General features: G+C 55.5%; 2 protein-coding genes across 5 annotated transcripts in view; both read right to left on the reverse strand.

Annotated features, from left to right (window-relative positions):
- Nucleotides 1–9458, reverse strand: part of SLC12A5 (solute carrier family 12 member 5) — a 36602-nt gene extending 27144 nt beyond the window's left edge. For 2 of the 4 annotated variants that reach the window (XM_043553813.1, XM_043553811.1), the window contains exon 1: nucleotides 1813–2073. In XM_043553813.1, the coding sequence (XP_043409748.1) occupies nucleotides 1813–1830 (18 nt within the window). In that variant the 5' untranslated portion in view covers nucleotides 1831–2073. The other 2 variants (XM_043553810.1, XM_043553812.1) reach the window with 2 other exon arrangements.
- Nucleotides 9459–14201: 4743 nt separating this feature from the next.
- Nucleotides 14202–21758, reverse strand: MMP9 (matrix metallopeptidase 9). Its single transcript, XM_043553817.1, has 13 exons — nucleotides 21360–21758; nucleotides 20631–20863; nucleotides 20122–20270; nucleotides 19710–19838; nucleotides 19448–19621; nucleotides 19024–19197; nucleotides 18189–18365; nucleotides 17932–18087; nucleotides 16832–17105; nucleotides 16569–16708; nucleotides 16098–16248; nucleotides 15902–16005; nucleotides 14202–14515 (listed from the first exon to the last, which is right to left on the reverse strand). The coding sequence occupies exons 1-13, from the start codon at nucleotides 21495–21497 to the stop codon at nucleotides 14397–14399; spliced, it is 2118 nt and encodes a 705-aa protein (XP_043409752.1). The 5' UTR covers nucleotides 21498–21758; the 3' UTR covers nucleotides 14202–14396.
- Between the last annotated feature and the right edge of the window lie 250 nt (nucleotides 21759–22008).

Genomic DNA, 22008 nt, shown 5'->3' on the forward strand with positions numbered 1-22008 from the left:
ACTCCTGTTCCACACACATAGATAGATGCCTCTTTTCTAGGCCTCCGGAGACCCCATGGAAACCCCAAGGCCCAGTAAGGCAGGAATCTCAGGATAGAGAAATCAGGGCTGGGGGATAGGACCATACCCCGTATCTGGGGGGAGCAGAGATTCTCTCTCAGCCTGAGTCCCTGTCTTCAGAATGGAGGTATCTGAAGGGGATCCCAGATGGAAATGACACCCCCCCCCCACACACACACACTCGTTCCCGGGGCACCGCGTCGGGATGCCTGGATCTGTCGCAGACTCGACTTTGCCAAACCCTCTTCCCCCGGAGCCTTAAGCCTGCTGGGGAGGGGGTCGGCTACGGGATGAGGTAACCCCAGGGTCACCCGGGAGATGGATGAACTAGCTGGCTAGCTGGTGGTTCTGACCTCTGTATACCACTCAACGTCAGGAAGGAAAAGAGGGTCTCAGACAAAGAATTGGGGACCCTGGTGCCCACAGCCTTCCCAAGCGGCCACTTGGCTCTGACTTGGATCCAGGATCCGGAAGACTTCAAGTCTAGGCTGCCAATCCCTGGAAGACCTCGCTCTTTCAGTCCTTGGGGCTCTTTGGTCATCCCCCGGGGAGGTCTGCAAGAATCTCAGCCCAGAGGGTCAAGCAATGCCCAGGGGACCGTTTGAAAGCGCGGAGCGCAGACAGCCGGAGCGGGAGGCGCGTTAGTGCGCAAGGGACGCAGCGCCGCTGGAGGGTGGGGGGTGGGGGCGGCTGACAGCCGTGATGGATGGCTGAGACCGCTGGGGGGCGGCGGGGGGCCTGGGAGCCCGAGGGGGTGGCTGGCCCGAAGACCTCAGAGCGGGGAAACTGTGGAGGAGGGCGGCAGAAAGCAGGAGCGGCGAAAGGACCTGCTTCAAGCCCCCGAGCTCCTAGCGAGTCTCCGCACCCACCGCAGCGCGTCCGCAGTGTCCGCGCCGCGGCGGCGCCGGGGATTCAGCTGCTGGGACCCCATTCCTGAGGCCTCGCTGGGGAAGCTAGCAGAGCAGACTAGAAAACCTCCCCCTTGCCCCGCCCTGGAAACCTCACTGCCATCCCAGTGTACCGAGAGAGGAAGGGGAAAGAGGGAAGAAAGGAGGGTGATCTTGCTTCCCGTCCTGAATAGGAACCCATGGGTATGCGAGAGGGAGAGGGAGATTCCGCAAAGTAGAGCTGAAAATCTCCGGAGGAGGTACGCTTCAGTCTGAGGTCGGACCTCCGGCAGCTTTGGGGGAGGGGGGCCCCCGATTGCACCAAGTGTCCCCTTAAGGAGACACCACAGCCCGGACGGGGGCTGTCATATGGTTCCAACCCCCCATGGGTACCTTCCCCCCACCTTTCAGTTGAAAGTCTCAGAGCGAGGGACTGCAGCAGACTGCACCCCCCCCCACCCCCTCCCCGCGTCGCCGGTCAACGCTCTGCGCCAGGACGCCGGGGTCCCTTCTTGAGGAAAGGAACCCTTCCTCCCGCCCGTCGAGGTCCACGTCAGCCCATTCTAGCTCTTCCATCCCCTTCCCACCGCCTCCCCCGCTTAGCTAACCCACGTCTGCCCCCGGACCGTGGGCACTGGCAACCCCCTCGGCCCCCAGCCCTGCCACGGGCGCGGCGCATTCCAGCACCTTGGACAGCGCCTGGCGCATTCCAATGGAGTAGGGCTCCAGGCCGCCGTGGGCGCCCACCGCCCAGGTCAGTCCCAGCCTCTTCTCTGAAGGAGGCGGCCCCCGCTCTGCCTCTAACCCTAGAGCTGCCTCCTCTCCTCGTCGCCCCCTCCCTCGCCGCCCCCGGGCCGCTGCTTACCGGGGTTGGCTCCCCCATCGCCGTCCTCGCAGTCCGTCAGGTTGTTTAGCATGGTGGCGGCGCGGCGCCGGGCCCGGGGATGGCTGCTCCGCCTCGCCCGCGCCCCTCTGCCCGCCTTCGCCGCTCGCTCGCTCGCTCTAGCTCTCTCTCGCTCTCCGCTCCACGGAGGAAGAAGCTGCAGTGCCCGCCCGCCCGGCGCACACACACTCGCACACGGACACACGCTCACACCCGCGCGCGCCCCCTCTCAGCGGCGGCGCTGCTCACCTCATCCCGTATGCAGGAGGCGTGAGCCACTGGCGGGGTTTTGGGGGGGAGCGCGAGAGGGAGGAAGAAGAGAAGACGAGGGGAGGGCAGAGCGCGGCTGGAGGCCCCCTCGCACGAAAACTGGGGGCTCGTACGGGTGGGATGGAGGGGGTGCTGCGGGGGACGGGGGCCTCGCCTCCCACGAGCAGACGCAGCTCCGCCCGCCCCCCACTCCCCGGCGCAGGCGGGGCCGGCACGTGGGCAGGTGCCATCCCGCGCCCTAAAAATAACGGCAGGGAACTAGGTCGCGGCCGCGGGGAGGCGGCCCCGCAGCGGCTGCCTGGCTAGGGGTCTGGGGTGACCCCTAGGGGGAAGGCGAGGAGTACTGATGCGGCGGGGGTGGGGCGCCATGGAATACGGGTCTCTGGGGATCCTGCCTGCAGAGCTGGGGAGGCCAGCCCTGAAGAAGAGTGGAGAACCAGACCCTTTCCCAAATCGCTGGTCAAGAGGTTGGAACTTGGGGTGTGTTGAGGCCAGAGCCCTTAGTTGAAGCCCTGTGCTGCCCCCAGGGGTTCAGGGTCACTGGGCTGAGCTGTCTGGCTCATTCTGTCTTAAAATGGGAGGAGTGGAACCTGAGGCGTTGCAGTGAACCCTCTCATTGTGTTTAGACTGCATCCCAGCATCTCACCCCCAAGACAAATCCCAGGAGTCCAAGGCAGGGACCCTCTGACTACAGAATGACCCTGGGAACGAGATGTGATGAGGAGGAGAGAAGGCAGCGGTAAGGTTCTAGGGATCTCGGACTCCCCACTAGGATGGTACAGCCTCCAGGGAGGGCAAACTGGTAGGAGGCAGGCCAGGGACAGAGTGGGGGAGGGAGGAATGAGGCCGTCAGTCGGTTTGGGACCAGATTTTCTCCTGGGGCAGGAGTGTCTAATCCCCTAATCCAGGATTGCTTTCTGAGGATTCCAGAGCCAGCATGCTCTCTGTGTTCCTCCCCCTCCCCTGACACCAGTCCTCCAGAAGCTTGATTGGGACCTCTCACAACCCCTAGAATCCAGACCTGAGCCAGTGGTGGAGACATCTCAGGAAGAAGCATCCCAGGTTTGGACCGTTTGTGTCTCCAGAAGATCTAAACACCCAAAGGGGAGAGCAGGTTAAGGGGAAATTATTTTCAGACTCACCCTAACCCCCAGCACTAGCCCTCTAAATTCCAGGAGAGTCCCAGGGCTGGAGAGGATCACATCAATCATCTTATCTAATAGACAGCTTTCACCTTATGGACTGAAAAAAAAAAAAAAAAAAAAAAAGCTAAGGCCCAAAGAGGAGAAATTACTGCCTATGGACACTACGCCAGTGAATGGCAGGATTCGGTCTAAAATCCAGTTTGCTTTATTCCAATTTAGGAGTCTTCTTCAACATAATTTCTTTTAAAATTGGTCCTGCCTCCAATAGAAGGGACAAAGATACATTCGAACCAAACTGCTCAGCCGTCTCCGATCCTTGGCTACTAAAAAGGGAACAGGGATCAGTCTGAAATGAGCTGTCTCCTTTCTCTTGTGGTCAGGCTTCAGAGGTGCAGGACTGAAGTACCCCTTGCAACTGGAGGTAGGCCCAAAAGATCTCCAAGGGTCCTAAAAAGCCATCCACATGACTGGAGACCCCATTCAAGGGCACGGCTTTTCAGAGTCACGGACAGGGCCTGCTGTTCAGAGTCCTTGTACACATCTGTCAGTGGCTTCAGATCAGGTTGATCAGAGTTTTTGGCAGCTGACAGAAAGGGGCTTCTGAGGGATCCACCAATAAGGTGTCACTGCCACTGGGTTTTGTGGATGCTGGAAGGACTTGTTAGGATGGAGAGCTAGCTATTCAGACAAGGTCTAAGAATTGGTTTTCTTGGCTTTCCCAGGGAGAAAACCACAAAAAAGGTGAGATGGGTTTGGCGTGGTGGCAGGGGTTAAAAGGACAGCAGGTGGATAACAGTGTTCAAGAATTCGTAAACACTCCACTACATACACACCCCACCATCACCACCACGAGCAGCAGCATCGTGGTTTTCCACTACTCTGTAGGGACAGGTAACATAGCAAAATGTGTAGCATGTTTGTCCGAGAAGTACTGTGAAATAAATTAAAGGCTGAGATTTTTTTTCTCCAGCAATCTCAGATCTGGGACGTTACCCTGGATCTGTTTCCATTCGTTTGTGGTCCAGAGCCCTGGCCACTCAGGGACTAAGCCCACCCACAGGAGGAACCTAGATCCCAGGGGAGTATAGGTGAAGGCAGAAGTGATACCTCTTCCCCCGGATACCCCCTCCGCCCACCCTCACCAGAGCTTCTATCTCACAGGACATCTGGGATTCAAGAGATAGTGATGTTCTCCTGCCGTCTGCCCCCAAATTCTGTGTATCCCTGGGGAAAATTAAGTTGCTCTTTCTGGGCTTTAGTATCTCCATCTGCAAAATGAAAGGGTGAGGCCACATAAATCCAAGGGACTTCTTCCCACTCTGAAACCTCTTAGTGCCCACTCCATTTATCTCAGACTAAAGCCATGAAGCCCTTCCTATGGAGCCCAGACCAAGTAAGGAGACAGACCCAAGGGGAGACCCTGCCCCTTCAGTTCACACCCCCTGCCTCTGAAGGAGACTGATACCTATTCTGGCCTCAGGCCAACCCTCTGCCACGAGACTTTGAGAAAACACATTGCAGGCATCTTCTGCACTGCCAGCCTGGCCTTGGCCGGTAAGGTCACCAGTAAGGTGACCCTCAGCCCTGAGCCCCAGGAACATGGCCGTCAGCTTAGCATCTCATCTCCACCCAGAGCCCTAGGAAGATTCCCCTAGGGCTAGGGGATGCTCTCATTAAACCCACACAAGATGCTAGAGCTAGGAAGGGTCCTGTTTCTGAATTTGAAAGCTCTAAAGTTCAAGGCCCCCCGCCCCACCTTATGCTTCTCACAGAGAAACAAATTTCACAGAAGCTGCCTGAGTGTCAGGATGTGGGAACTGGATGAGACTTTATAAGTTATTTTTGACCACCCCTCATTTACGGGGAAATTAAAGCCTCGAAGCGGAAAGGTACAAATTTTCTTCATGGGGTGAACGTGTGGCAGACTGGGGACTAGAATCCAGCTCCCTGACCTCTAGGCCAGGGCTCCATCCGGGGAACCAGAATAGGAGGCCATTTGGAGGAAGCTGGAGCCACCTGACTGGATTTTCTTGCCACACGAGGCAGGCATAGCGTTCCTCTTTATGGCTTAATCCCTGTGCATCCTTATCTGCATATCATTACCCCCATGACCTAAGCCACCCACCCCAGCTTTGGCCTCCTGGAGCCAAGGCTCCGAACTCCCTCTTTCACTCTTCTCTCCCCAAACTACATGCCGGTCCTCCAGACCCAAAACCCTCTCAGTGAATTGATGAGTCCAGCGCATAGCACACCCCACACACACAGGGCTCGCCGCAGAGCACGTCAACCACCATCGTCTCCGTGGCAACCAGGGGCTTAATTAACAGGCTGCAGCCCTGTCACCATGGCAATGGCACCCCAACAGCCCCCTATTCCCCTACAGATTCAACCCGTCTTCCCTCTTTCTCAATCTGGACCCCCTCCTCACTGCACCCACCACCCCCACCCCCACCCCACCTGGAGAGCTGGTGCCCAGCAGATCGCTCTGGTTCATTGAGAAGAGGGGAGGGGAGATGAGGGGGATGAGAGAGAGAGAGAGAGAGAGAGAGAGAGAGCAGCCCGTCACCATGGCAACTGCAGCCCCGTTCATAACCAGTTTGTTGCCATGGAGATTCCCAGGGCTCACCTTGGGCTGAGGTACTGGGCTGTAAGGTTCTGAGTCCTGGCTTGAGGAAGGGGTGACTGCACAACAACCTGAACAGGCTGGAGATCTCCGGATCATATATTTATACCAATAACTCAGTGTCATTCCTCCCAATTTACAGATAGAGAGACTGAAATATGAGGTTTGGGTATGGGAGAGGCAGAGAACCTCACCCTTCTAGATCATCAAAGAATCCTAGCATTTTTAGGGCTAGAATGACCCTCAGATAGCTTCCTGTTCAAATCTTTTTTACTACAGATGAGGAAGTTGAGGCCCAGACAGGGAAGCAACGTGCCCAAGGCCACAGCACAGAGGCTGAGCTAGTGTGTGGATGGGCTGTACCGTGGTCTACCCCCTAGCATAAGGCGGCTCCTTGTCACTCATGGGAACACATCTCAACTCCCGTTAGCCTTAACCCGGGCCCAGGGTTCTTTCCAGTACCCTGTCTCCCTCCACCAGAAACTGAGGCACAGTGGGAAGTGGTATAAAAGGGTGGGGAAATAGTTCAGAGTTGTAACAACTGGCCCTGGGTCCACTTCTAGCCAGCCAAGTCACCGTCAATCTCCCCATGGTACCAATGAGGCAAATGAGGTATGGGGGCTGCAGCTGAGGGTTAGTGGTGGATTCAAGGATCAGCCTCTGATTTGCTGCTGTCACCCCTCTAAGCTATGTTCCCACTATAGCTGATCCTCCGGCAGCAGGAGGCACTTCCGGGGACAAACTCCACTCGCTTGGTCCAGAGTTAAAGACAACGCTCGTACACAAGTGACCTGCCAAGCGTCTCCCAACCCTACTCTACCTTCCACATGCTGCCATCTGTCCCCGTGGGCCTGGGTGAGGAGAAGAGGTGGGGAAAACATCTCCTTGGGGCCAGAGGTGAACACGAGAACAGCTGTGGGAAAGATATCACCAGATTTTGGGTTCTCCTACGGAGTCCTTTTCTACTTCCCCATGCAGTAACCTAGCAAGGAGGAGGTGCTGGACGCTGTCTCGGGGCCAAAGAGGTTAAAAGTCACCCAAAGCATTCCCAAGATGAAACTTCTAATAATCTCATACACACAGGTACCCACTCCACAGACAAACACGGAAATACATCAACATGCCCATCAACACCCCGGAATACAGTGACACATATAAGCTCTGACTCACTGACCGCCCCACAGGTCATCAGAGCTCGCGTGGGATGCTCCTCCCTCAAGACGCACAAAGACACACACACACACACCACCTCTGCCACGAACGTACAGCATTCCAGATTCACATCCAGTTTGCACACATACCTGCACACCTGAAACTGAGAGCCATATTTTACTTCAACATTCAGGAGCTTGGAAATGGGAATGGGAAGACCGATCAATCACCTTGGAATGAGAGAGAGGGCCATCTTATTCTCAGGCCAGGGGATGGGAAATGGGAGGAGAGGAGAGCAAGAGGAGGAGAAACGGAAGCTTCCAGACACTCCCCTCTCGTCTGATAAACATTAAGCACCTACTAAGTGCCAGGCTGTGGGCTTGGAACTCAGAACACAAAGATAAAAGGATATGGTCGCTGCTTTTGAGTTGTAGGAGACATACAAGTAAATAACTTGCATCCACTGGGACACGTGCTCTAATGGTACAGTGGGTGGGCAGGAGAGGAATGACTGCCTTTGCCTGGAAGCAAGGGAAAGTGAAAGGGGTTTTCAGGAGCGGTTAAATGAGCCATAACCCATAGAGTGAGTAGGAGTTTCCCAGCTAATGGAGGTGGGAAGATGAACACGGACAGGTATGCCCGGGAGCAAATGAGGAAAAGAGTTCAAATATGGACTATGGGTTTGGCCTTTATCCTAAAAGCGATGGGGAGCTTGTGTGGAGGATGATTAGGACAGGATTGGAGGCAGGCAGACCAGTGAGGAGGCTGTGGCCGTGGCTGAGGCCTTGGGAGAAATGATGGAGGTTTGTACAGGGTGATGGTGACAGGAAGAGAGATGGGGACAGATTCAGGATCAGTTGGGGGGGAGGGGTAGGCAGGATGTGAGGACCAATTAGATCTGGTGGGAAAAGAAAAGGAGGCATTGAGAATAGCTCCTGGAGTTCTGACTTTTAAAATTATAAGGATGGAAAGGACATTCATGAAAATAAGAAAGGCTACAGACAGTTGACAGAAAATATGAAGAATGGAGGGACCCCAAGAAATCCAAATGGTCATGTCCAGGAGGCGGTTGGTTCAGGGGCTGGAGCCCTGAGGAAATCCAGGCCTCCGTTTGGTCATCTACACAACGAGGGGGTTCGCTAAAGAAGCTCCTAAAGGGCCCCCTCCAGGGTGGTTGGTGCTTAGTTTTACTGCAGTCCTGGTGAGCTCACCTGCGGCTCAGCAGCGACCCCTGGCGGCCCGGGGAGGCTCTTCCTCCTCCCCGTGCTGGGGCCACTCCAAGCCGATTCGCTGCGTTTCTTCCAGACCTGAGGGGCTCAGAGCCAGGAAGGGGACCCCTGACAAGTGCCCCCTGGGGAGGAGGCTGTGAGAGCATCCAGGGTGCTAATTCTTCATTGATAGCTAGAAGGATCCTTCCCCTCTCCTCTTCTGTACCCTGGGTGTAACTTCCATTACCAGACAACAGCAATAGGTCCTCGAAGAAGACGCCCCCAATCTAGCCTGAGCTTGTTCCACCCAACCCTCTTCTGGGGCTGGAGCAGAGGGACTTAAATGGGTCCCCAAGGGTCGGGACTGGAGACCCCACAGAATTCTCCCAAGATCTAACGGCCCAAAAGTAACTTCTCTTTCTTCCATCTCCTTCCCGGGATCCCCAGGCGCTGTCCCCTCCAGGGAAGCCGAGGATTGGAAGATCCTCCAGGCACCAATCACCTGCCTAGCCGGCACCGGCCTCAGCGACCCGGACTCATTTTACCTCCCGCCCTCGACCCCACCCCAATCCTCCTGGCACAACCCATTCCCTCTGGCCCCGCCCTTTTCTGCCCCCAAACAGAAATATCCTGCTTCCTCCCATTGCCTCTGGACCTACCCCTTAATCATACCGCCCTCCTCTTTCTCTGGTTTCACCTTCTCTTCTCCGGTCCCGCCCCTTACCCGAAATGACCCCGCCCCTTTGGTGCCCTCCAGTTCAGCCCCCTTTGGACTCTAGTCCCTCCAACGCAAGATCCGCCCCTTCGCCTATAGCCCCACCCTCTTCCCTGTGACCCCGCCCACCTCGAATCTGGCCCCTCTCCTCACCATTTCCCATCCAGCCTCCTTCCCTCCCCTCTAGGTCCCCGCTCCTCTCCCATCTCTGGCCCTAGGCTGAGACCACCCCACTGTCAAATCCCTGGCCCTGCCCCTTCCAACAGAAGACCCGCCCACCTAGGCCCCGCCCCTTCTCTCGCCCCGCCCCCACGCCGCCAGGCCCCGCCCCCTGCGGCCTCTACCTTTGGCGTCTTCCCCTGAGAGGTGGCGGAGATCGGCTGCCGAATGCAGTTGGGACTCTAAGTCAGGGGTCCCGGCGGGCGCCGCGGAGGGCAGTGAGGTGACAGTGAACCTGCGGCTCATGGTGCGGAAAGGAGCCGGGCGGCGGCGGTACGGGCCCAGATCGCACAAGTGGCTGCAGCCCGGCTCCAGCAGACAGAAAGAGCGGATTCCCCCCCGTCCACCGCCCCCCACCGGGCGCGGCGCCGCGCAGGGTCCTAGTGCCCGCTGTGCTGAGCCTCTGAATGTAGCCATTTCGCTTCAAGTCCATGGGCTCTCAGTTCCGGGAAGCGCCTGAGGATCCCACCCGCAGCTGAGAGCTGTCCCTACACCGAGGGCCCCAGTGTGTGGCTCCAGGAGCCCGGGCCCACCTCTGCTGGGGTCTCCTAAACACCTGGGTTTTATTCACTCATTCATTCACTCAACACATCTTGAGAGCTTTCCTGTGTTTCAGGCAACGGTACTAGGCACTGGGGATACAGACTGAGATTGACTGGCTTTCTGCCCTCTTGTGGCTTAATTCTTTTTTTTTTTTTTTAAGTTTATTTATTTTGAGAGAGAGAGAGAGACAGCGCGCGTAAGGGAGAGTCAGAGAGGGAGAGAGAGAACCCCAAGCAGTCTCTGGGCTGCCAGCGCAGAGCCCAACTAGGGCCCAAACCCACGAAACCGCGAGATCATCACCTGAGCGGAAAACAAGAATCTGAGGCTTACCCCACTGAGCCACCCAGGCGCCCATCATGTGGCTGAATTCTAATGAGGAGTGAGGGAAGAAAGATTGTAAGTGAGCAAAAGCATAGACAAGATAATTTAAGATTATGGTACATGTTAAGGAGAAAAAAATAGTGCCCAGGGTTAATGACTAGGGGGAAGGACTACTTTAGAAGGTGATCTAAGAAGATCCCTTAGAAGATGTGATATTTGAGCTGAAACCTCACTGATGAGAAGGAACCAGCTATGCAAAGATCTGGGGGAAGAGCGCTCCAGCAGAGAAGATAGAAAGTGGAAAGACCCTGGGCCGAAAATAAGCCTGAACCATTCAGGGAGCAGCAAGAAAGCCAGCGTGTCTGGAACAGATAGAACGGAGGCTGGAGTGATAGGAGATGAAGGAGGGGAGGAGGGCAGATCCTGTGTTCTCTTGAAAGTTTAAGGGAGGAGCCCAGATTCCTTTGTAATTTACAAGAGAAGCCATTGGAAGTTTTTGAGCAAAGGAATGATGTGATCTGACTTCTACGTTGACAGGATCACTCTGGCTGTTGCCCAAAGACTCAACTAAAGAAGGGCAGGAGTGGGAACTGGGAGTCCAGTTCGGAGGCTCCTGCAGACCCCCACGTGAGAGGCGATGAAAGCCTCGCTAGAGTGGTGGCACGTATCCTATTCAAGATACGTTTTGGAAATAAAACCTACAGACCCCGTTGCTGAATTGGACGTTGCCTGGGACGTTGCATGGACGGAAACTGTTATGGATCACTGGTGAGAGTACAGATGAGCAGAACCACTTTGGGAAATTGTTTGGCCATACATCCTAAAGCGGAACACGCGCATACCTATCTTCCCAGCAATTCTACCCCCAAGTATGTGCCCTGGCAAAGCACTTGTATGAATAAGTAAGATTTAACACATTTGAATACACAATATCTTACTTCTCGTTATGCAATTTCTCGACACATTTCTAATTGCATCATTAATCGCTGTACTAGGTAAACTAAGTAATGCCCCAAAGAAATGGCTGCCCCTGGTCACCAAAAGACATTTACAAGAACGTTTATAGTGGCATTATTCCTAAGAGCCTCAAATTGGGCTATTAACGAAATGTCCAGTAACCATAAAACGGATAAATAAAATGGGCAAATAAAAAAATAAATGGATAAAAAACATAGCACAACATCCTTATGGTAGAAAACCATACAGCAGCGTGAATGAACAACCTATAATTCACAAACAATATAGACGAATGATCGCAAATGTAACCTTGAGCATAAGAAGCCAGACACAAGAGTACATACCACAAAACACTATTTAAATAAAGTAAGAACTAGTCAAACTCTATGTAAGCTCGTAGAACAATGGTGGTAACCCTTGGTGTGGAGGAGTAGCGATGGCAAGGGGGAATGACAGGGGCTCGCGCGGTGCTGCTGACGTTTTGTTTCTTGATCTGGATGTCTGTTACACAGTTGTGTTCAGTATGTGAAAGTGTATATTGAAATGTACCCTTATGACACGTGGACTTGTCCGTATGTTTACTGTATTAGAGCCATGGTTCTCAACATGGTAGTGTTGCCCATTAAGGAACGCCTGCAATGTTCAGAGACATGTTTGATCGTCACAACTGGAGAGGGGTGTTACTGAACATCAAGTGGGTAGATGCCCCTTGTGGCATCCAGGCTTGCCCTAAGTCGGCCACACGCTCCCCATCTCCTCCCTGCACATCACATCTCCACACCCCCACATTGGGACATGAGGTGGGGAGATGTGGACTGACCCTGAGTGGGTCTGCCATCTGTCCACGATCCCACGACCTCCTGGAGGAAGACACCAAACAGCCTATAGCGTTCCCCATAATCCCAAAAAAAAAAAAAAAAATCTGACCCCAAATGTCAAGAGTGCCCGGGCTGAGAAACTTACTAGAATGAGGAGTTTAACAGATACCTAGATTTTAGGACCGACCTGAAAGCAGGTGATGTCTTTATCAAGGTAGTGATGACTAACACAGAGGCATGTTCAGAAGGTGGAGCCAAAGAGTTCAGTTGGACCCGTTAGGTTGAGAAGACTGTCAGGCACCTAAGGAGCATGCGGAGTCAGCCCTTGAACATAGGAATCTGGAGTTCAGGGTAGAGGTTAAAGCTAGGGATATAAACTTGAGAGTCTTTAGGAGAGAGATACAAAGCTGTAGGGCTGGGCGAGATCACAGGCAATGAGTGTACACAGAGAAGTCCAAGGATTGAGTGCAGGGGCGTGCTGTCATCTAGAGGTCACAAAGAGGAAAATCCACCAGTGAGGTTGGGAGGAGAGCCAGGAAGGGGTGACCCAGAAATTGAGTGAAGAAAAATTTCAGGAACAAGGGCATTACCAACTGTGTCGAACGAGCTGAGAGATGCGTAGGATGAGCACAGAGTGCCCGTGGCACCTGGCTACAGGAAACGCATAGGTGGCTTTGAAAGGAAAGATTTCAGAGGTGTGCGAGTCAGGCTGGAAAGGGTGGCAGAGGGAATGGAAATTGAGGAAGTGGAGACTGTGAGTGGAGACTGTACTTGGGGAAGTTTTACTGTGGGTGGGGGCGAGAGGTAGAGAAATGGAACTGTATTGAGAGAGAGAGAGAGAGAGAGAGAGAGGTTCAGAGGGGCTTTAAACAAGCCTTCTGAGGGAATGTCTGTATGCCCATGGGAATGGGTCATTTCTCAGTAAGAAATGGATGAGGTGAGGGGGCGCCTGGCTGGCCCAGTCGATAGAAGATACAACGCTTGATTTCAGGGTTGTAAGTTCAAGCCCCACGTTGGGTATAGAGACTATTGAAAAATAAAATCTTAAAAAAAATGGATGAGGTGGGTGTGAGTCCACCCAAAGGAATCTCAGGAGGACGCTGCCACTTGGGCCCAAGTTCGGAAGGCAATCCAATCTGAACAAGCCCATCGCCTCCACTCACCTGCCCCAACCCTTCAGTTCAGTCCCTCTCTGTCCTGTGGCATCCTCAGCCTGGCACTCCGACCTTCTCTCATCTAGTCCAGACCAACGTTCCTACCTCAACCGTTCCAGAATCCTCTCTGCTCCCCTCTCGTCTACCCCCTAAAACCACACACAAGAGTTCTGAGCCATTTGTACTTCCCCCAAACGCCCCCCCACTTTTTCTCCTCTCCCAGCATTTGCCCCAAGAGCCTACAGTCACATCCCACTGTGGCCGCCCACTGGCTCTGGGACTTCAGGTGGGTTGTGTAATTCTGTGTGCCTCAGTTTCTTCATTTGTACAACGGGGGGAGGGGGACGGGCAATAATACCTATAAGGTAAGGGTAGTACCTGTCTGCTAGGGTTGTTTTAAGGATTAGCTCTGTCGACACACATCGAGCATATGGAACCTTATCTGGCAGAGTCAGTGTGCCCGGGGTGAATACCACCATCATGTCTGTGATCCATATTTCACTTATCCCCCGCCTGACCTCGGCACACTGAGGTTTTGCCAGGTTCTCACTACTGGGACCATGCTGCAATGTCCTTCTATCTGCCGTTTCGTGCACACGTGTGTGAGAGTTAGAGTAGGCCCATTTTTAGGTGTAATGGTTTGTGGTAGATTACCCTGTAAGAGGACAGTTCTACCTGCACGGGAAGAAACTCTTGCTCAAGCTTCCAGATTCAGTTCAAGTTCAGACGTCACCTTGGCTGAGGAACGTTCCCCGCCTTCAGCCACAACATACAGAATCACAGAGAGGCACCATTATTCTGGAATAGAGGACCACACGTCGCACACTCTCCAAGGGTGATCCCACCCCCACCCCGCAAAGAATCATCCTGGTAACTGAGTGGGACTCTCTGGGGACAGAGCCTGGAGTCTGCATTTTAAGCAAGTCCTGAGGGCACTCATGGACCTGCCGCTGGAGGACCCTGAGAGGTCCTTGAGGAGAGAAACATAGTCCAACTCATCTCTCCTTCCCCAGGGCCCGGCACACAGCCTGGCTCCATGCAGGGGCTCAATAAATGTTTGATGAATGAATAATAGGTTGGCCATTTCCCCAGCTGTAAAATAGGAGTAATCACATTATATCTTCCTAATAGGAAGGATGAATGTTAATATTTATGAAGTGCTTAAAACACTACCTGGCACACAGGAGGCGCCCCATCAGTTACATACACACATGCACGCATACATACGTAAAGAAATCTGCTCCTCAAGGTTAAAGAATTCAAGTTTATTAAAAACATTCCCACAAAAGAGGAGGGTGGGAAGAGAGGGGCCCAGCCCACCTCGCCTCCTCCTTGTCCTCCAGAACAGACCCACCAGTTTGTATCCGGCAAACTGGCTCCTTCCCCATTGGGATGGTCCCCAGAGGACCCACTCTGCAGTGCTGAAGCAGGATGGGAACCCCTAATCCTCGGGGCACTGCAGGAGGTCAAAGGTCACGTAGCCCACCTGGTCCACCTGGTTCACCTCATTCCGAGAACTCACACGCCAATAGAAGCGGTCCTGGCAGAAGTAAGCTTTCTCTGCAGGGGAAAGACAAGCCCAAGAGGGGTGATTCCAACCCTCCCACAAACACACACAGAGACAGGAGCAAGATCTCTACAATCGTCCCTCTTGCCCTTTCTAGATCTTTCATACGATGCCTCCATCTCCCCCACAGAGATGCCGGAGGGCAGAAAACCTCCATGTCCAAAGCACCGCCACAGAGCCTGGCACACAGCACGTGCTCAGAACAATTCACTCAACGTTCATTCATTCATTCATTCATTTCATCAAATATTTATAGCGCTAAGCACTGTTATACAGCAGAGAGAAAAAATGCAGGCATGATCTCAGTTCTGCTGCTGTTTACACTCTAGTGGGGTAAGAGAGACGATTAACAAGCAAACACTTAATAAATGAGGCTGTGGCAACGTAGAAAGCTATGAAGGAAATAAAAGCAAGTCAGTGAATACAGAACGAGGGTCAGAGACGGCCTCTTTGAAAAGGTAGCCTAAGTACTGAGACCCGAAGGGCAAAAGGGAGGCAGCCCAGTGACAGTCTGAGGGAAAACCTCCAGGCAGAGGGACCAGCTGGCACAGAGGCCCTAAGCTCGGTGTGACCTTGACTTTGCTGTGTTTGGAGCAGCCAGAGGCCGGTGTGGGTGGTGTGGAGCCGAGGAAATGACAGGAGAGTGTTAGGAGGGTCTGAGGAGCAGATCGGATCCCCATAGTTTTCTTTTGTTTGTTTGTTTTTACCTTGGAATGGGTCTGGAGTCTCCCCGCAAGACCATGGCCCTCTACTCCTAACCACTCCCTACTCCTAGAGAATATCGTAATGGTACTGAACAACCAGTATGGCTTGAACCAGGGTGTTTGCAAGGGAGATGGTGAGAAGTGAACATTCTGGTAATGGAGTCAACAGAACTTGTCAGTTGATTGCATGTGAGCGGTGCGAAAGACAAGGAAAACCCCAGCTAGCGTCACCATTTTACAGACGAGGAAACAGGTTCTGTGAGCAGCAGTGACTGGCCCAAAGACGCAGAGTAATGAAGTGCCTTTTTATCACTGTATCTCCAGCGTCAACTCAATGCCTGGCATATTATAACACTTGATAAGTATTGTCTAATAGAGGAATGAGCCTCCATGCAAACCACTGTTCTGTACTGGGGGGGGGGGGGGGGGGGGGGAGGAGGCGGTAAACTTCCAGCTGGGGGGTGGGGTGGGTAGGAAATCTGGGTTCTAATTCTGTGTCCCTTTATGATCTGGGAAAGGTCCCTGCCTCTATGGGGAATGTACCTGTGCTGGAGCATTTGCCTCAATCTCCAGGGGATTTTTTTTTTTTCTCCCTCAGAATTTGACTAATCACTGAGGCAGGCAAGTGTGGGAAGTGTCCCGGGGAGGGACCTGACCCCCATCAGCAGCCCTCACCTTGGTACTGAAAGATGTCGTGCGTGTTCAAGGGCACGCCGGGGAATATCTGCTCCACCTGGCCGGCGCTCTTGGGATCCACGGTCTGCGTCTTCACGTCGAACCTGCAGGAAGGCGGTGAAGAGACAGGTGCTGAGCCGGAGGGCGGGCGGAAGGCGCCCGGGGTCCCCCTGCCGGCGGTCGCCGAGACTCTCACCTCCAGAAGCGCTGCCTGCTGAAGAGCAGCACCTTACCCCCGCTGCGCGGGAGGGCCCCAGTGATTTGGGCCACCTCCGGGCCCAGGCCCAGCTTGTCCAGACGCCTCGGGCCGAGCACCGACGCTCCTGTGTACACCCAAACCTGGCGCCCTGCGGGGGAGGAGAGCCACATCGGTGTGGGGGCAGGGAGTGGCCACACATTGTCCTTGAATGTCAAGAGGAAGAACCCAGCGAGACCTTTCCGCGCTCGACCTGCCGGCAATCTGGGTGCCCAAGGAGCAGAACCCACCGCTCCGTCGTCGGACGGTGCACGAGGACGGTGAAGAGCTGCTCAATTGCACCCGCCAGAAGGGGGCGCCTGTTCCTAATCCGCATGAAACGTTTCACGGATTTTACTCGATCTGCGGGTCTTCCTAGATCCGCAAGGATGAGGAGGGCGGGGGCGGGGGAGGAGAAAGGAGGAAACTAACCAGAGAAGAAGAAAGTCTTCTTGGTCAGCGGGTCCTCAAAGGCGGAGTCCAGCTTGCGGGGCAACGCAGGCCACTTGTTGGTGATAAGGAAGGGGCCCCGCACCCGGCGTCCTGGGTTCTCAGAGAACTGCCAGTACTTCCTGGGAATGAGAGAAGGGACCAGCGGGCCACTGAACTTTGAACCGAAGGCCAGTGGGTGGAGAGGAACAGGCAGGGCCCTCCTCTGAGTCCCCTCCCTCAGCCACATATCCCTGCCCCCTCACCCATCCTTGAAGAAATGCAGAAGATTCCCGATCTCCGCAACAGCGTCGAAAATGTTCACGTTGCACACATCTTCTGCTGGATCCAAAGACACTGTAGGGGCCTCAGAAGGGCCAGCAGTGGGGGGACCCGTGGGGCCAGCTGAAGGGGGGCCTGTGGGGCCAGCAGTGGGGCGCTCTGGGGGGCGGGTGGTGGGAGGCCCCGTAGTGCAGACCGTGGGCTGGGATTCAGGTGTGGTGGTGGTTGGAGGCCGTGGTTCAGGTTCAGGGCGAGGACCTAAAGAGAGACGCTGGATGAGACCTTCTATTGCTACATACACCTGGGCTGGTGGAACGTATGTTCCCCAAAACGCATCAGTGAGGCCCCTGGCACTCACTGTCTTCACTCTAGATGTTGGAGCCTACCTTCCCCCAATCACAGGCTGGCTTTTTTTTTCATATATTCACCTTCCATTCCGATCATGCTTATCTAATCCCTGGGCTATGTCAGGTCCGGGCCAGGCCCTATGAACACAAGACATGGAGGAGCTCTCCCCCTCTCCAGGCTAGTGGGAAAGAACTGGGTTTTGAGCACTCAAACCGAGTGGCAAACTTAGTGCTAAGAGCTTTATAAAATTACATTAGCTCATTTGACTTAATAAAAAAATCAAATAGATTCTTTAATATTCCCATTTTTAAAATGAGGGAATAATACTAATGATCATAGTGATGATAACAATACAAATATTAAACACTTACACGGTGCTTACTATATGTCAGACAATACTGGAACTCACTTAAACCTCTTCACAACCCAATGAGGCAGGTAACATAATTAGCCCCATTTCACAGGTGAGAAAATTGAGGGGTGAAGTCACGTACCACAGGTCACCTAGCCTGGAAGTGGCTGCACTGGCTTTTGAAACCACATCTGTCTCACTCTAGAATCTGGGCTCTTTATCATCTTCTCCAAGCACTGACCCGACAGCAATTGGACCCACTGACCCCAGGCTCTTCCGCAGATAAATGTTGAGGGGTCCCCACTTCGCTGATCCCCATTTCCCCATTCTCGGTACAAGAGCAAAGGCACCGCCCTTGCTTCCATCCCTGCCCAATAACCTCACCGTACAGATGCTGGATGCCTTTCACGTCGTCCTCATGCAGGGGGGGGCCCTCCGTGAAGCTGTACATGGGGTACATGAGTGCCTCTGGCACCGATGAGTGATCTAAACCCAGAGCATGGCCGAATTCATGGGCTGCCACAAGGAACAAGCTGTATCCTGGAGGGAAAAGGGACCTTGAGATGTGAGCCCAGCCGAGCTCCCAGCCCTGGCCATCCCTCCCCCAACACTGCTGCCCCCAACCTTGGAACCCTGACCACCTTGGTCCGGGCAGAAGCCCCACTTCTTGTCTCTGTCGAAGTTCGAGGTGGTGGCGCACCAGAGGTGCCCATCTCCGCGGCCCTCCCTGGTGCATGTTGAGTACTCCTTGCCCAGGAAGATGAAGGGAAAGACACACAGCTCCCCAGCGGAGTTGCCACCGGTCACTGTAGAGTCAGCTGGAGAGACAAAGGGTGCTGGGTGAACCAGCTGAGTGGGCCCAATAAGGGGCCAGAGGCTGGTGGAACAGGAGCTAGATAATCCTGGTGTCCTATTTTATTTATTTACTTACTAATTTATTTATGAGAGAGAGAGAGAGAGAGAGAGAGAGAACGCGCGCGCGCACGAGTGGGGGAGGGGCAGAGGGGGTGGGAGAGCGAGTGTGAGAGAGAGAGTGAATCTTAAGCAAGCTCCATGCCCAGCTGGGGCTTGGAGGCCATGGGGTTCCATCCCATGACCCTGGGATCATGACCTGAGACAAAATGAAGTCGGCTGCTCAGCCGACTGAGTAACCCGGGCGCGCCCCCTGGTGTCCTTTTTATAAAAGCCTAGGGTGCTGGGGGCACAGCTGAGACCCGGCTAGGCTGGTGGGCAGGGCCTGGGGACCTGAGACTAAGGGAGAGGAAGCTGTCTGCGCCGAAAGGCCAAGGCACAGGGATGCGGCGGGGCGGGGGCAAGTGGAAGTCAGGGGGAGGGGCCGTGATCGCGGGCGGAGACACGGTGATCCTGAGGACCAACGAAGAGTGGAGAGACACGCTGACGGGTGGGGGAGCCACGTTTCGGGGACCAGTGCGGAACGAGGGGCGAGGCTGAGTCTGGCAGGCGGGGCAGAGGTACCTCGGGTTGGGCAGAACCCATAGAGCTTGTCCTGGTCGTAGTTGGCCGTAGTGGCGCACCAGCGGTAGCCGTCTGAGCGACCCTCGGTGGTGCAGGCGGAGTAGGAGCGGCCCTCGAAGGTGAACGGAAACACGCAGGGCTTGCCTCCTCCGTTGCCGTCCTGGGTGTAGAGTCCTGAGGAAGCCCATACAATTACGGGGAGGGGAGGACGGGGGGCGGGGGGAGGATGTCACGAGTTTATCGACCCAGAGACCATCGGTTGTGCTCCATTCCTCCTCTCCCCGTTTCACAGATGAGAAACTGGGCCCAGAAAACAGGAGGGTCACTTGCAGGCCACACAGCGCTAGTGGCCGAGCCGGGATTAAAACCTAGGACCCTCGAGGGTGGTGGGAGCCCCTCACCCCCGTCGCGACCCCGCACTCACTCTCGCTGGGGCAGAAGCCGAACCGGCGGTCGGTGTCGTAGTCGGCGGTGGTGCTGCACCAGAGCATGTCGTCGGAGCGGCCGTCCGTGGTGCAGGCCGAGTAGGAGCGGCCCTCGAAGGTGAAAGGGAAGTGGCAGGCGGCGCCACCTGCGTTTCCGAAGTAGGTGGGAACCACTGCAGGAGAAGGGGCACCGGGTCAGGGCGGCTGGCGATGGGCGTGAGAAGAGAAGGGAATGCGAACCGGGGCGGCTCGGGCTCTCACCTACGCCCTTGCCCAGAGACCACAATTCCTCATCGTCGAAGTGGGCGTCTCCCTGAATGCCTGGGCCGGGAGGAAAGGCGTGTGCCAGGAGCCCGTCTTTCCCATCGAAGGGGTACCCATCTCCGTGCTCTAGAGAAGCAGGTGCAGGAGGAGGGGTTGGCCGAGAGCAGTCGTGCAGACCGTGCGCTGCCCTGAGCGTGGGCTGAGGTCCCGCCTACAGCAGCTGTCCGAGCCCTGCGTCCCCGCGCTGCGCCGTGTCGGGCAGGAGGGGGCGCATAAAGCCAGAGGCGGCCAGGGCTGCAGGGACAGGCGAGACCAAGCGGCGTCCAGTGCCCGCTCTCCTCTCTCCGTGGCCCTCCCTCCGCTGTCCCCGTCCGAGACCCTCCCGGCCTCCCCCTTCTCGCTTTCTCACCCCTGACACCAAACTGGATGACGATGTCTGCCTCGAGGCCATACACGCGCGTGAAGGTGAGCGGCGTCACTGCGCTCCAGGCCGCGAAGGCGCGGGCAAAGGCGTCGTCGATCACGTCGCGCGGCAAGTCTTCCGAGTAGTTCTGGATCCTACAGGTGAAAGGCGAGAGGGTAGAGGTCCGAAGTGAGTCCGGAGCCAGGGCGGTAGCGACACCCGGTGTCTCAGCGACTTCAGCAAGCACGATGTTCCCTGCGTTCCACATTTTCACCTACAAGGTACTTTCAGACGCATTTTTCTCTTGGGACACTCACAGGGGCCCTAGCAGGAAGACTCAGATTGCCAGGCCCACTTCCCTGAAGGGAAAACAGAGGGCTCAGAGGCGGAGCCACCTGCCCCAGGCTGCACATCGAAACCTAGGGGTCTGTCTGAGGGACGAATTCGCCGCCGCTGGCCTGGGGTCTGGCCCTCCCGTCCCCCTCCCCCACCTTCTCTGGGGCCCTGCCGCGCACCAGTACGTGATGTTGTGGTGATGCCACTTGAGGTCACCCTCAAAGGTCTGGAATTTGCCCAGGTCTGGGACGCCGCAGCGGGGGGTTCGTATGGCCTCCAGGGTGGTTCTGTCCAGTTCGCCAGTCTCAGGCAGAGCCAGGCGCCTCTGGAGAAGCCGCAGTCCCCGACTCAGGGACTGCTGGTCGTCGCTTATCTCCGCCACATGAGTATAGCCATAGCGATACAGATATTCCTGTGGATGGAAGGGCAGAGATACTCCAGAGCCCTGACTCTTACCCGGCCCTAACGGGCCAGGATTCCATCCTCCAGGCACTCGGGGACTATCAGCTCTCCAGGACTTGGTACCCTGGATACCAGTGCTTATGCCCACCCACTAACTCCCTCCCCTGTAGACATCCTCATCTCCTTCCCACCCCTGTATGCCCCTGGCCCAGCCTACCTCAGGGCCTCCTAGCCTTTACCCCTGTTCACCCCACTCCAGAACCCTCCAAAGCATCATCACCCCCATCATGTCCCATTACCCACCTAGGAAACCCTTATTAGCCATTCCTGGCCATCACCCGTCCAGAGCCTCCACAGGACCCCTGAGGGCCTGATCCCAGATACCTCTGTCCTCCAGGCATGACCATCACCCTCAACTTGCCCGATAGAATCTCCTCTGAAGCCTCACGCCCTCCCTGAGACTCCTGGCCAGCCCTCCCTAACTACATGCAGGGGTATTAGCCTACCTCTGCCAGCTGCCTGTCAGTGAGATTAGTTCGCACATCTCCTGGGAAGACGACAACGGTGGGCTTGCGTGGTCTGGGAGCGGCGTTGCAGCAGCCCAGCACCAGGAGCGCCAGGACCAGGGGCTGCCTGGGGCTCATGGTGAGGGTGGCGGTGTCTAGGTGCAGCTGTCCTTGTGGGGGCTTTAGGCAGGCGCTATTAACTGAATCAGTAACCCCGCCCCTCCCTGCCAGGCGGGGGCTGACTCAGGGGATGAGGTGTGTTTGGGGGGGGCAGCCCCAGCATGAGCAGGCAAACAAAGGGCTTACACCACCTCCTCCTGTCCCCACTGCCCACAGTCCCATTGCCAAGTCAGGCAGGACCCCAGACCCACAGGAAACCACAGGCCCGCAGGGGAAGGGTTGGGTTTTGCAAAATGCAGAGCTTAGGAGAACTGAATGAAAGCAAGGAAGGGAGGCTGGAGGGCTCCCTGAGCTCTGTGCCTGAAAGCCCCAAGCGGTCAGCCTAAGGGAAGGGGATGAGAGATTCCCCGAGGCCTCTTCCTGAACCCAGAGATTTCCCCCTTCCCAGTCACACCCCATCTATGGGCCCCTCCCCACACTGCTAGGCTCTGTCCTCTCCTCCCTTGAAGCCTTTCTCAAGGGGGACGGT

Source organism: Prionailurus bengalensis, chromosome A3, assembly GCF_016509475.1.
Source record: "Prionailurus bengalensis isolate Pbe53 chromosome A3, Fcat_Pben_1.1_paternal_pri, whole genome shotgun sequence".
NCBI lineage: Eukaryota > Metazoa > Chordata > Mammalia > Carnivora > Felidae > Prionailurus > Prionailurus bengalensis.

Bases quoted from the DNA above. Each gene is read 5' to 3' on its own strand.
- MMP9 (XM_043553817.1), bottom strand. From the start codon at position 21,497: ATGAGCCCCAGGCAGCCCCTGGTCCTGGCGCTCCTGGTGCTGGGCTGC. The intron at 18,088-18,188 runs GTGGTCAGGGTT...TTTTCCCTCCAG, and splicing joins GGGCTTCTGCCCGGACCAAG to GATACAGCTTGTTCCTTGTG. The intron at 16,006-16,097 runs GTGAGAGTCTCG...GCCTTCCTGCAG, and splicing joins AGCAGGCAGCGCTTCTGGAG to GTTCGACGTGAAGACGCAGA.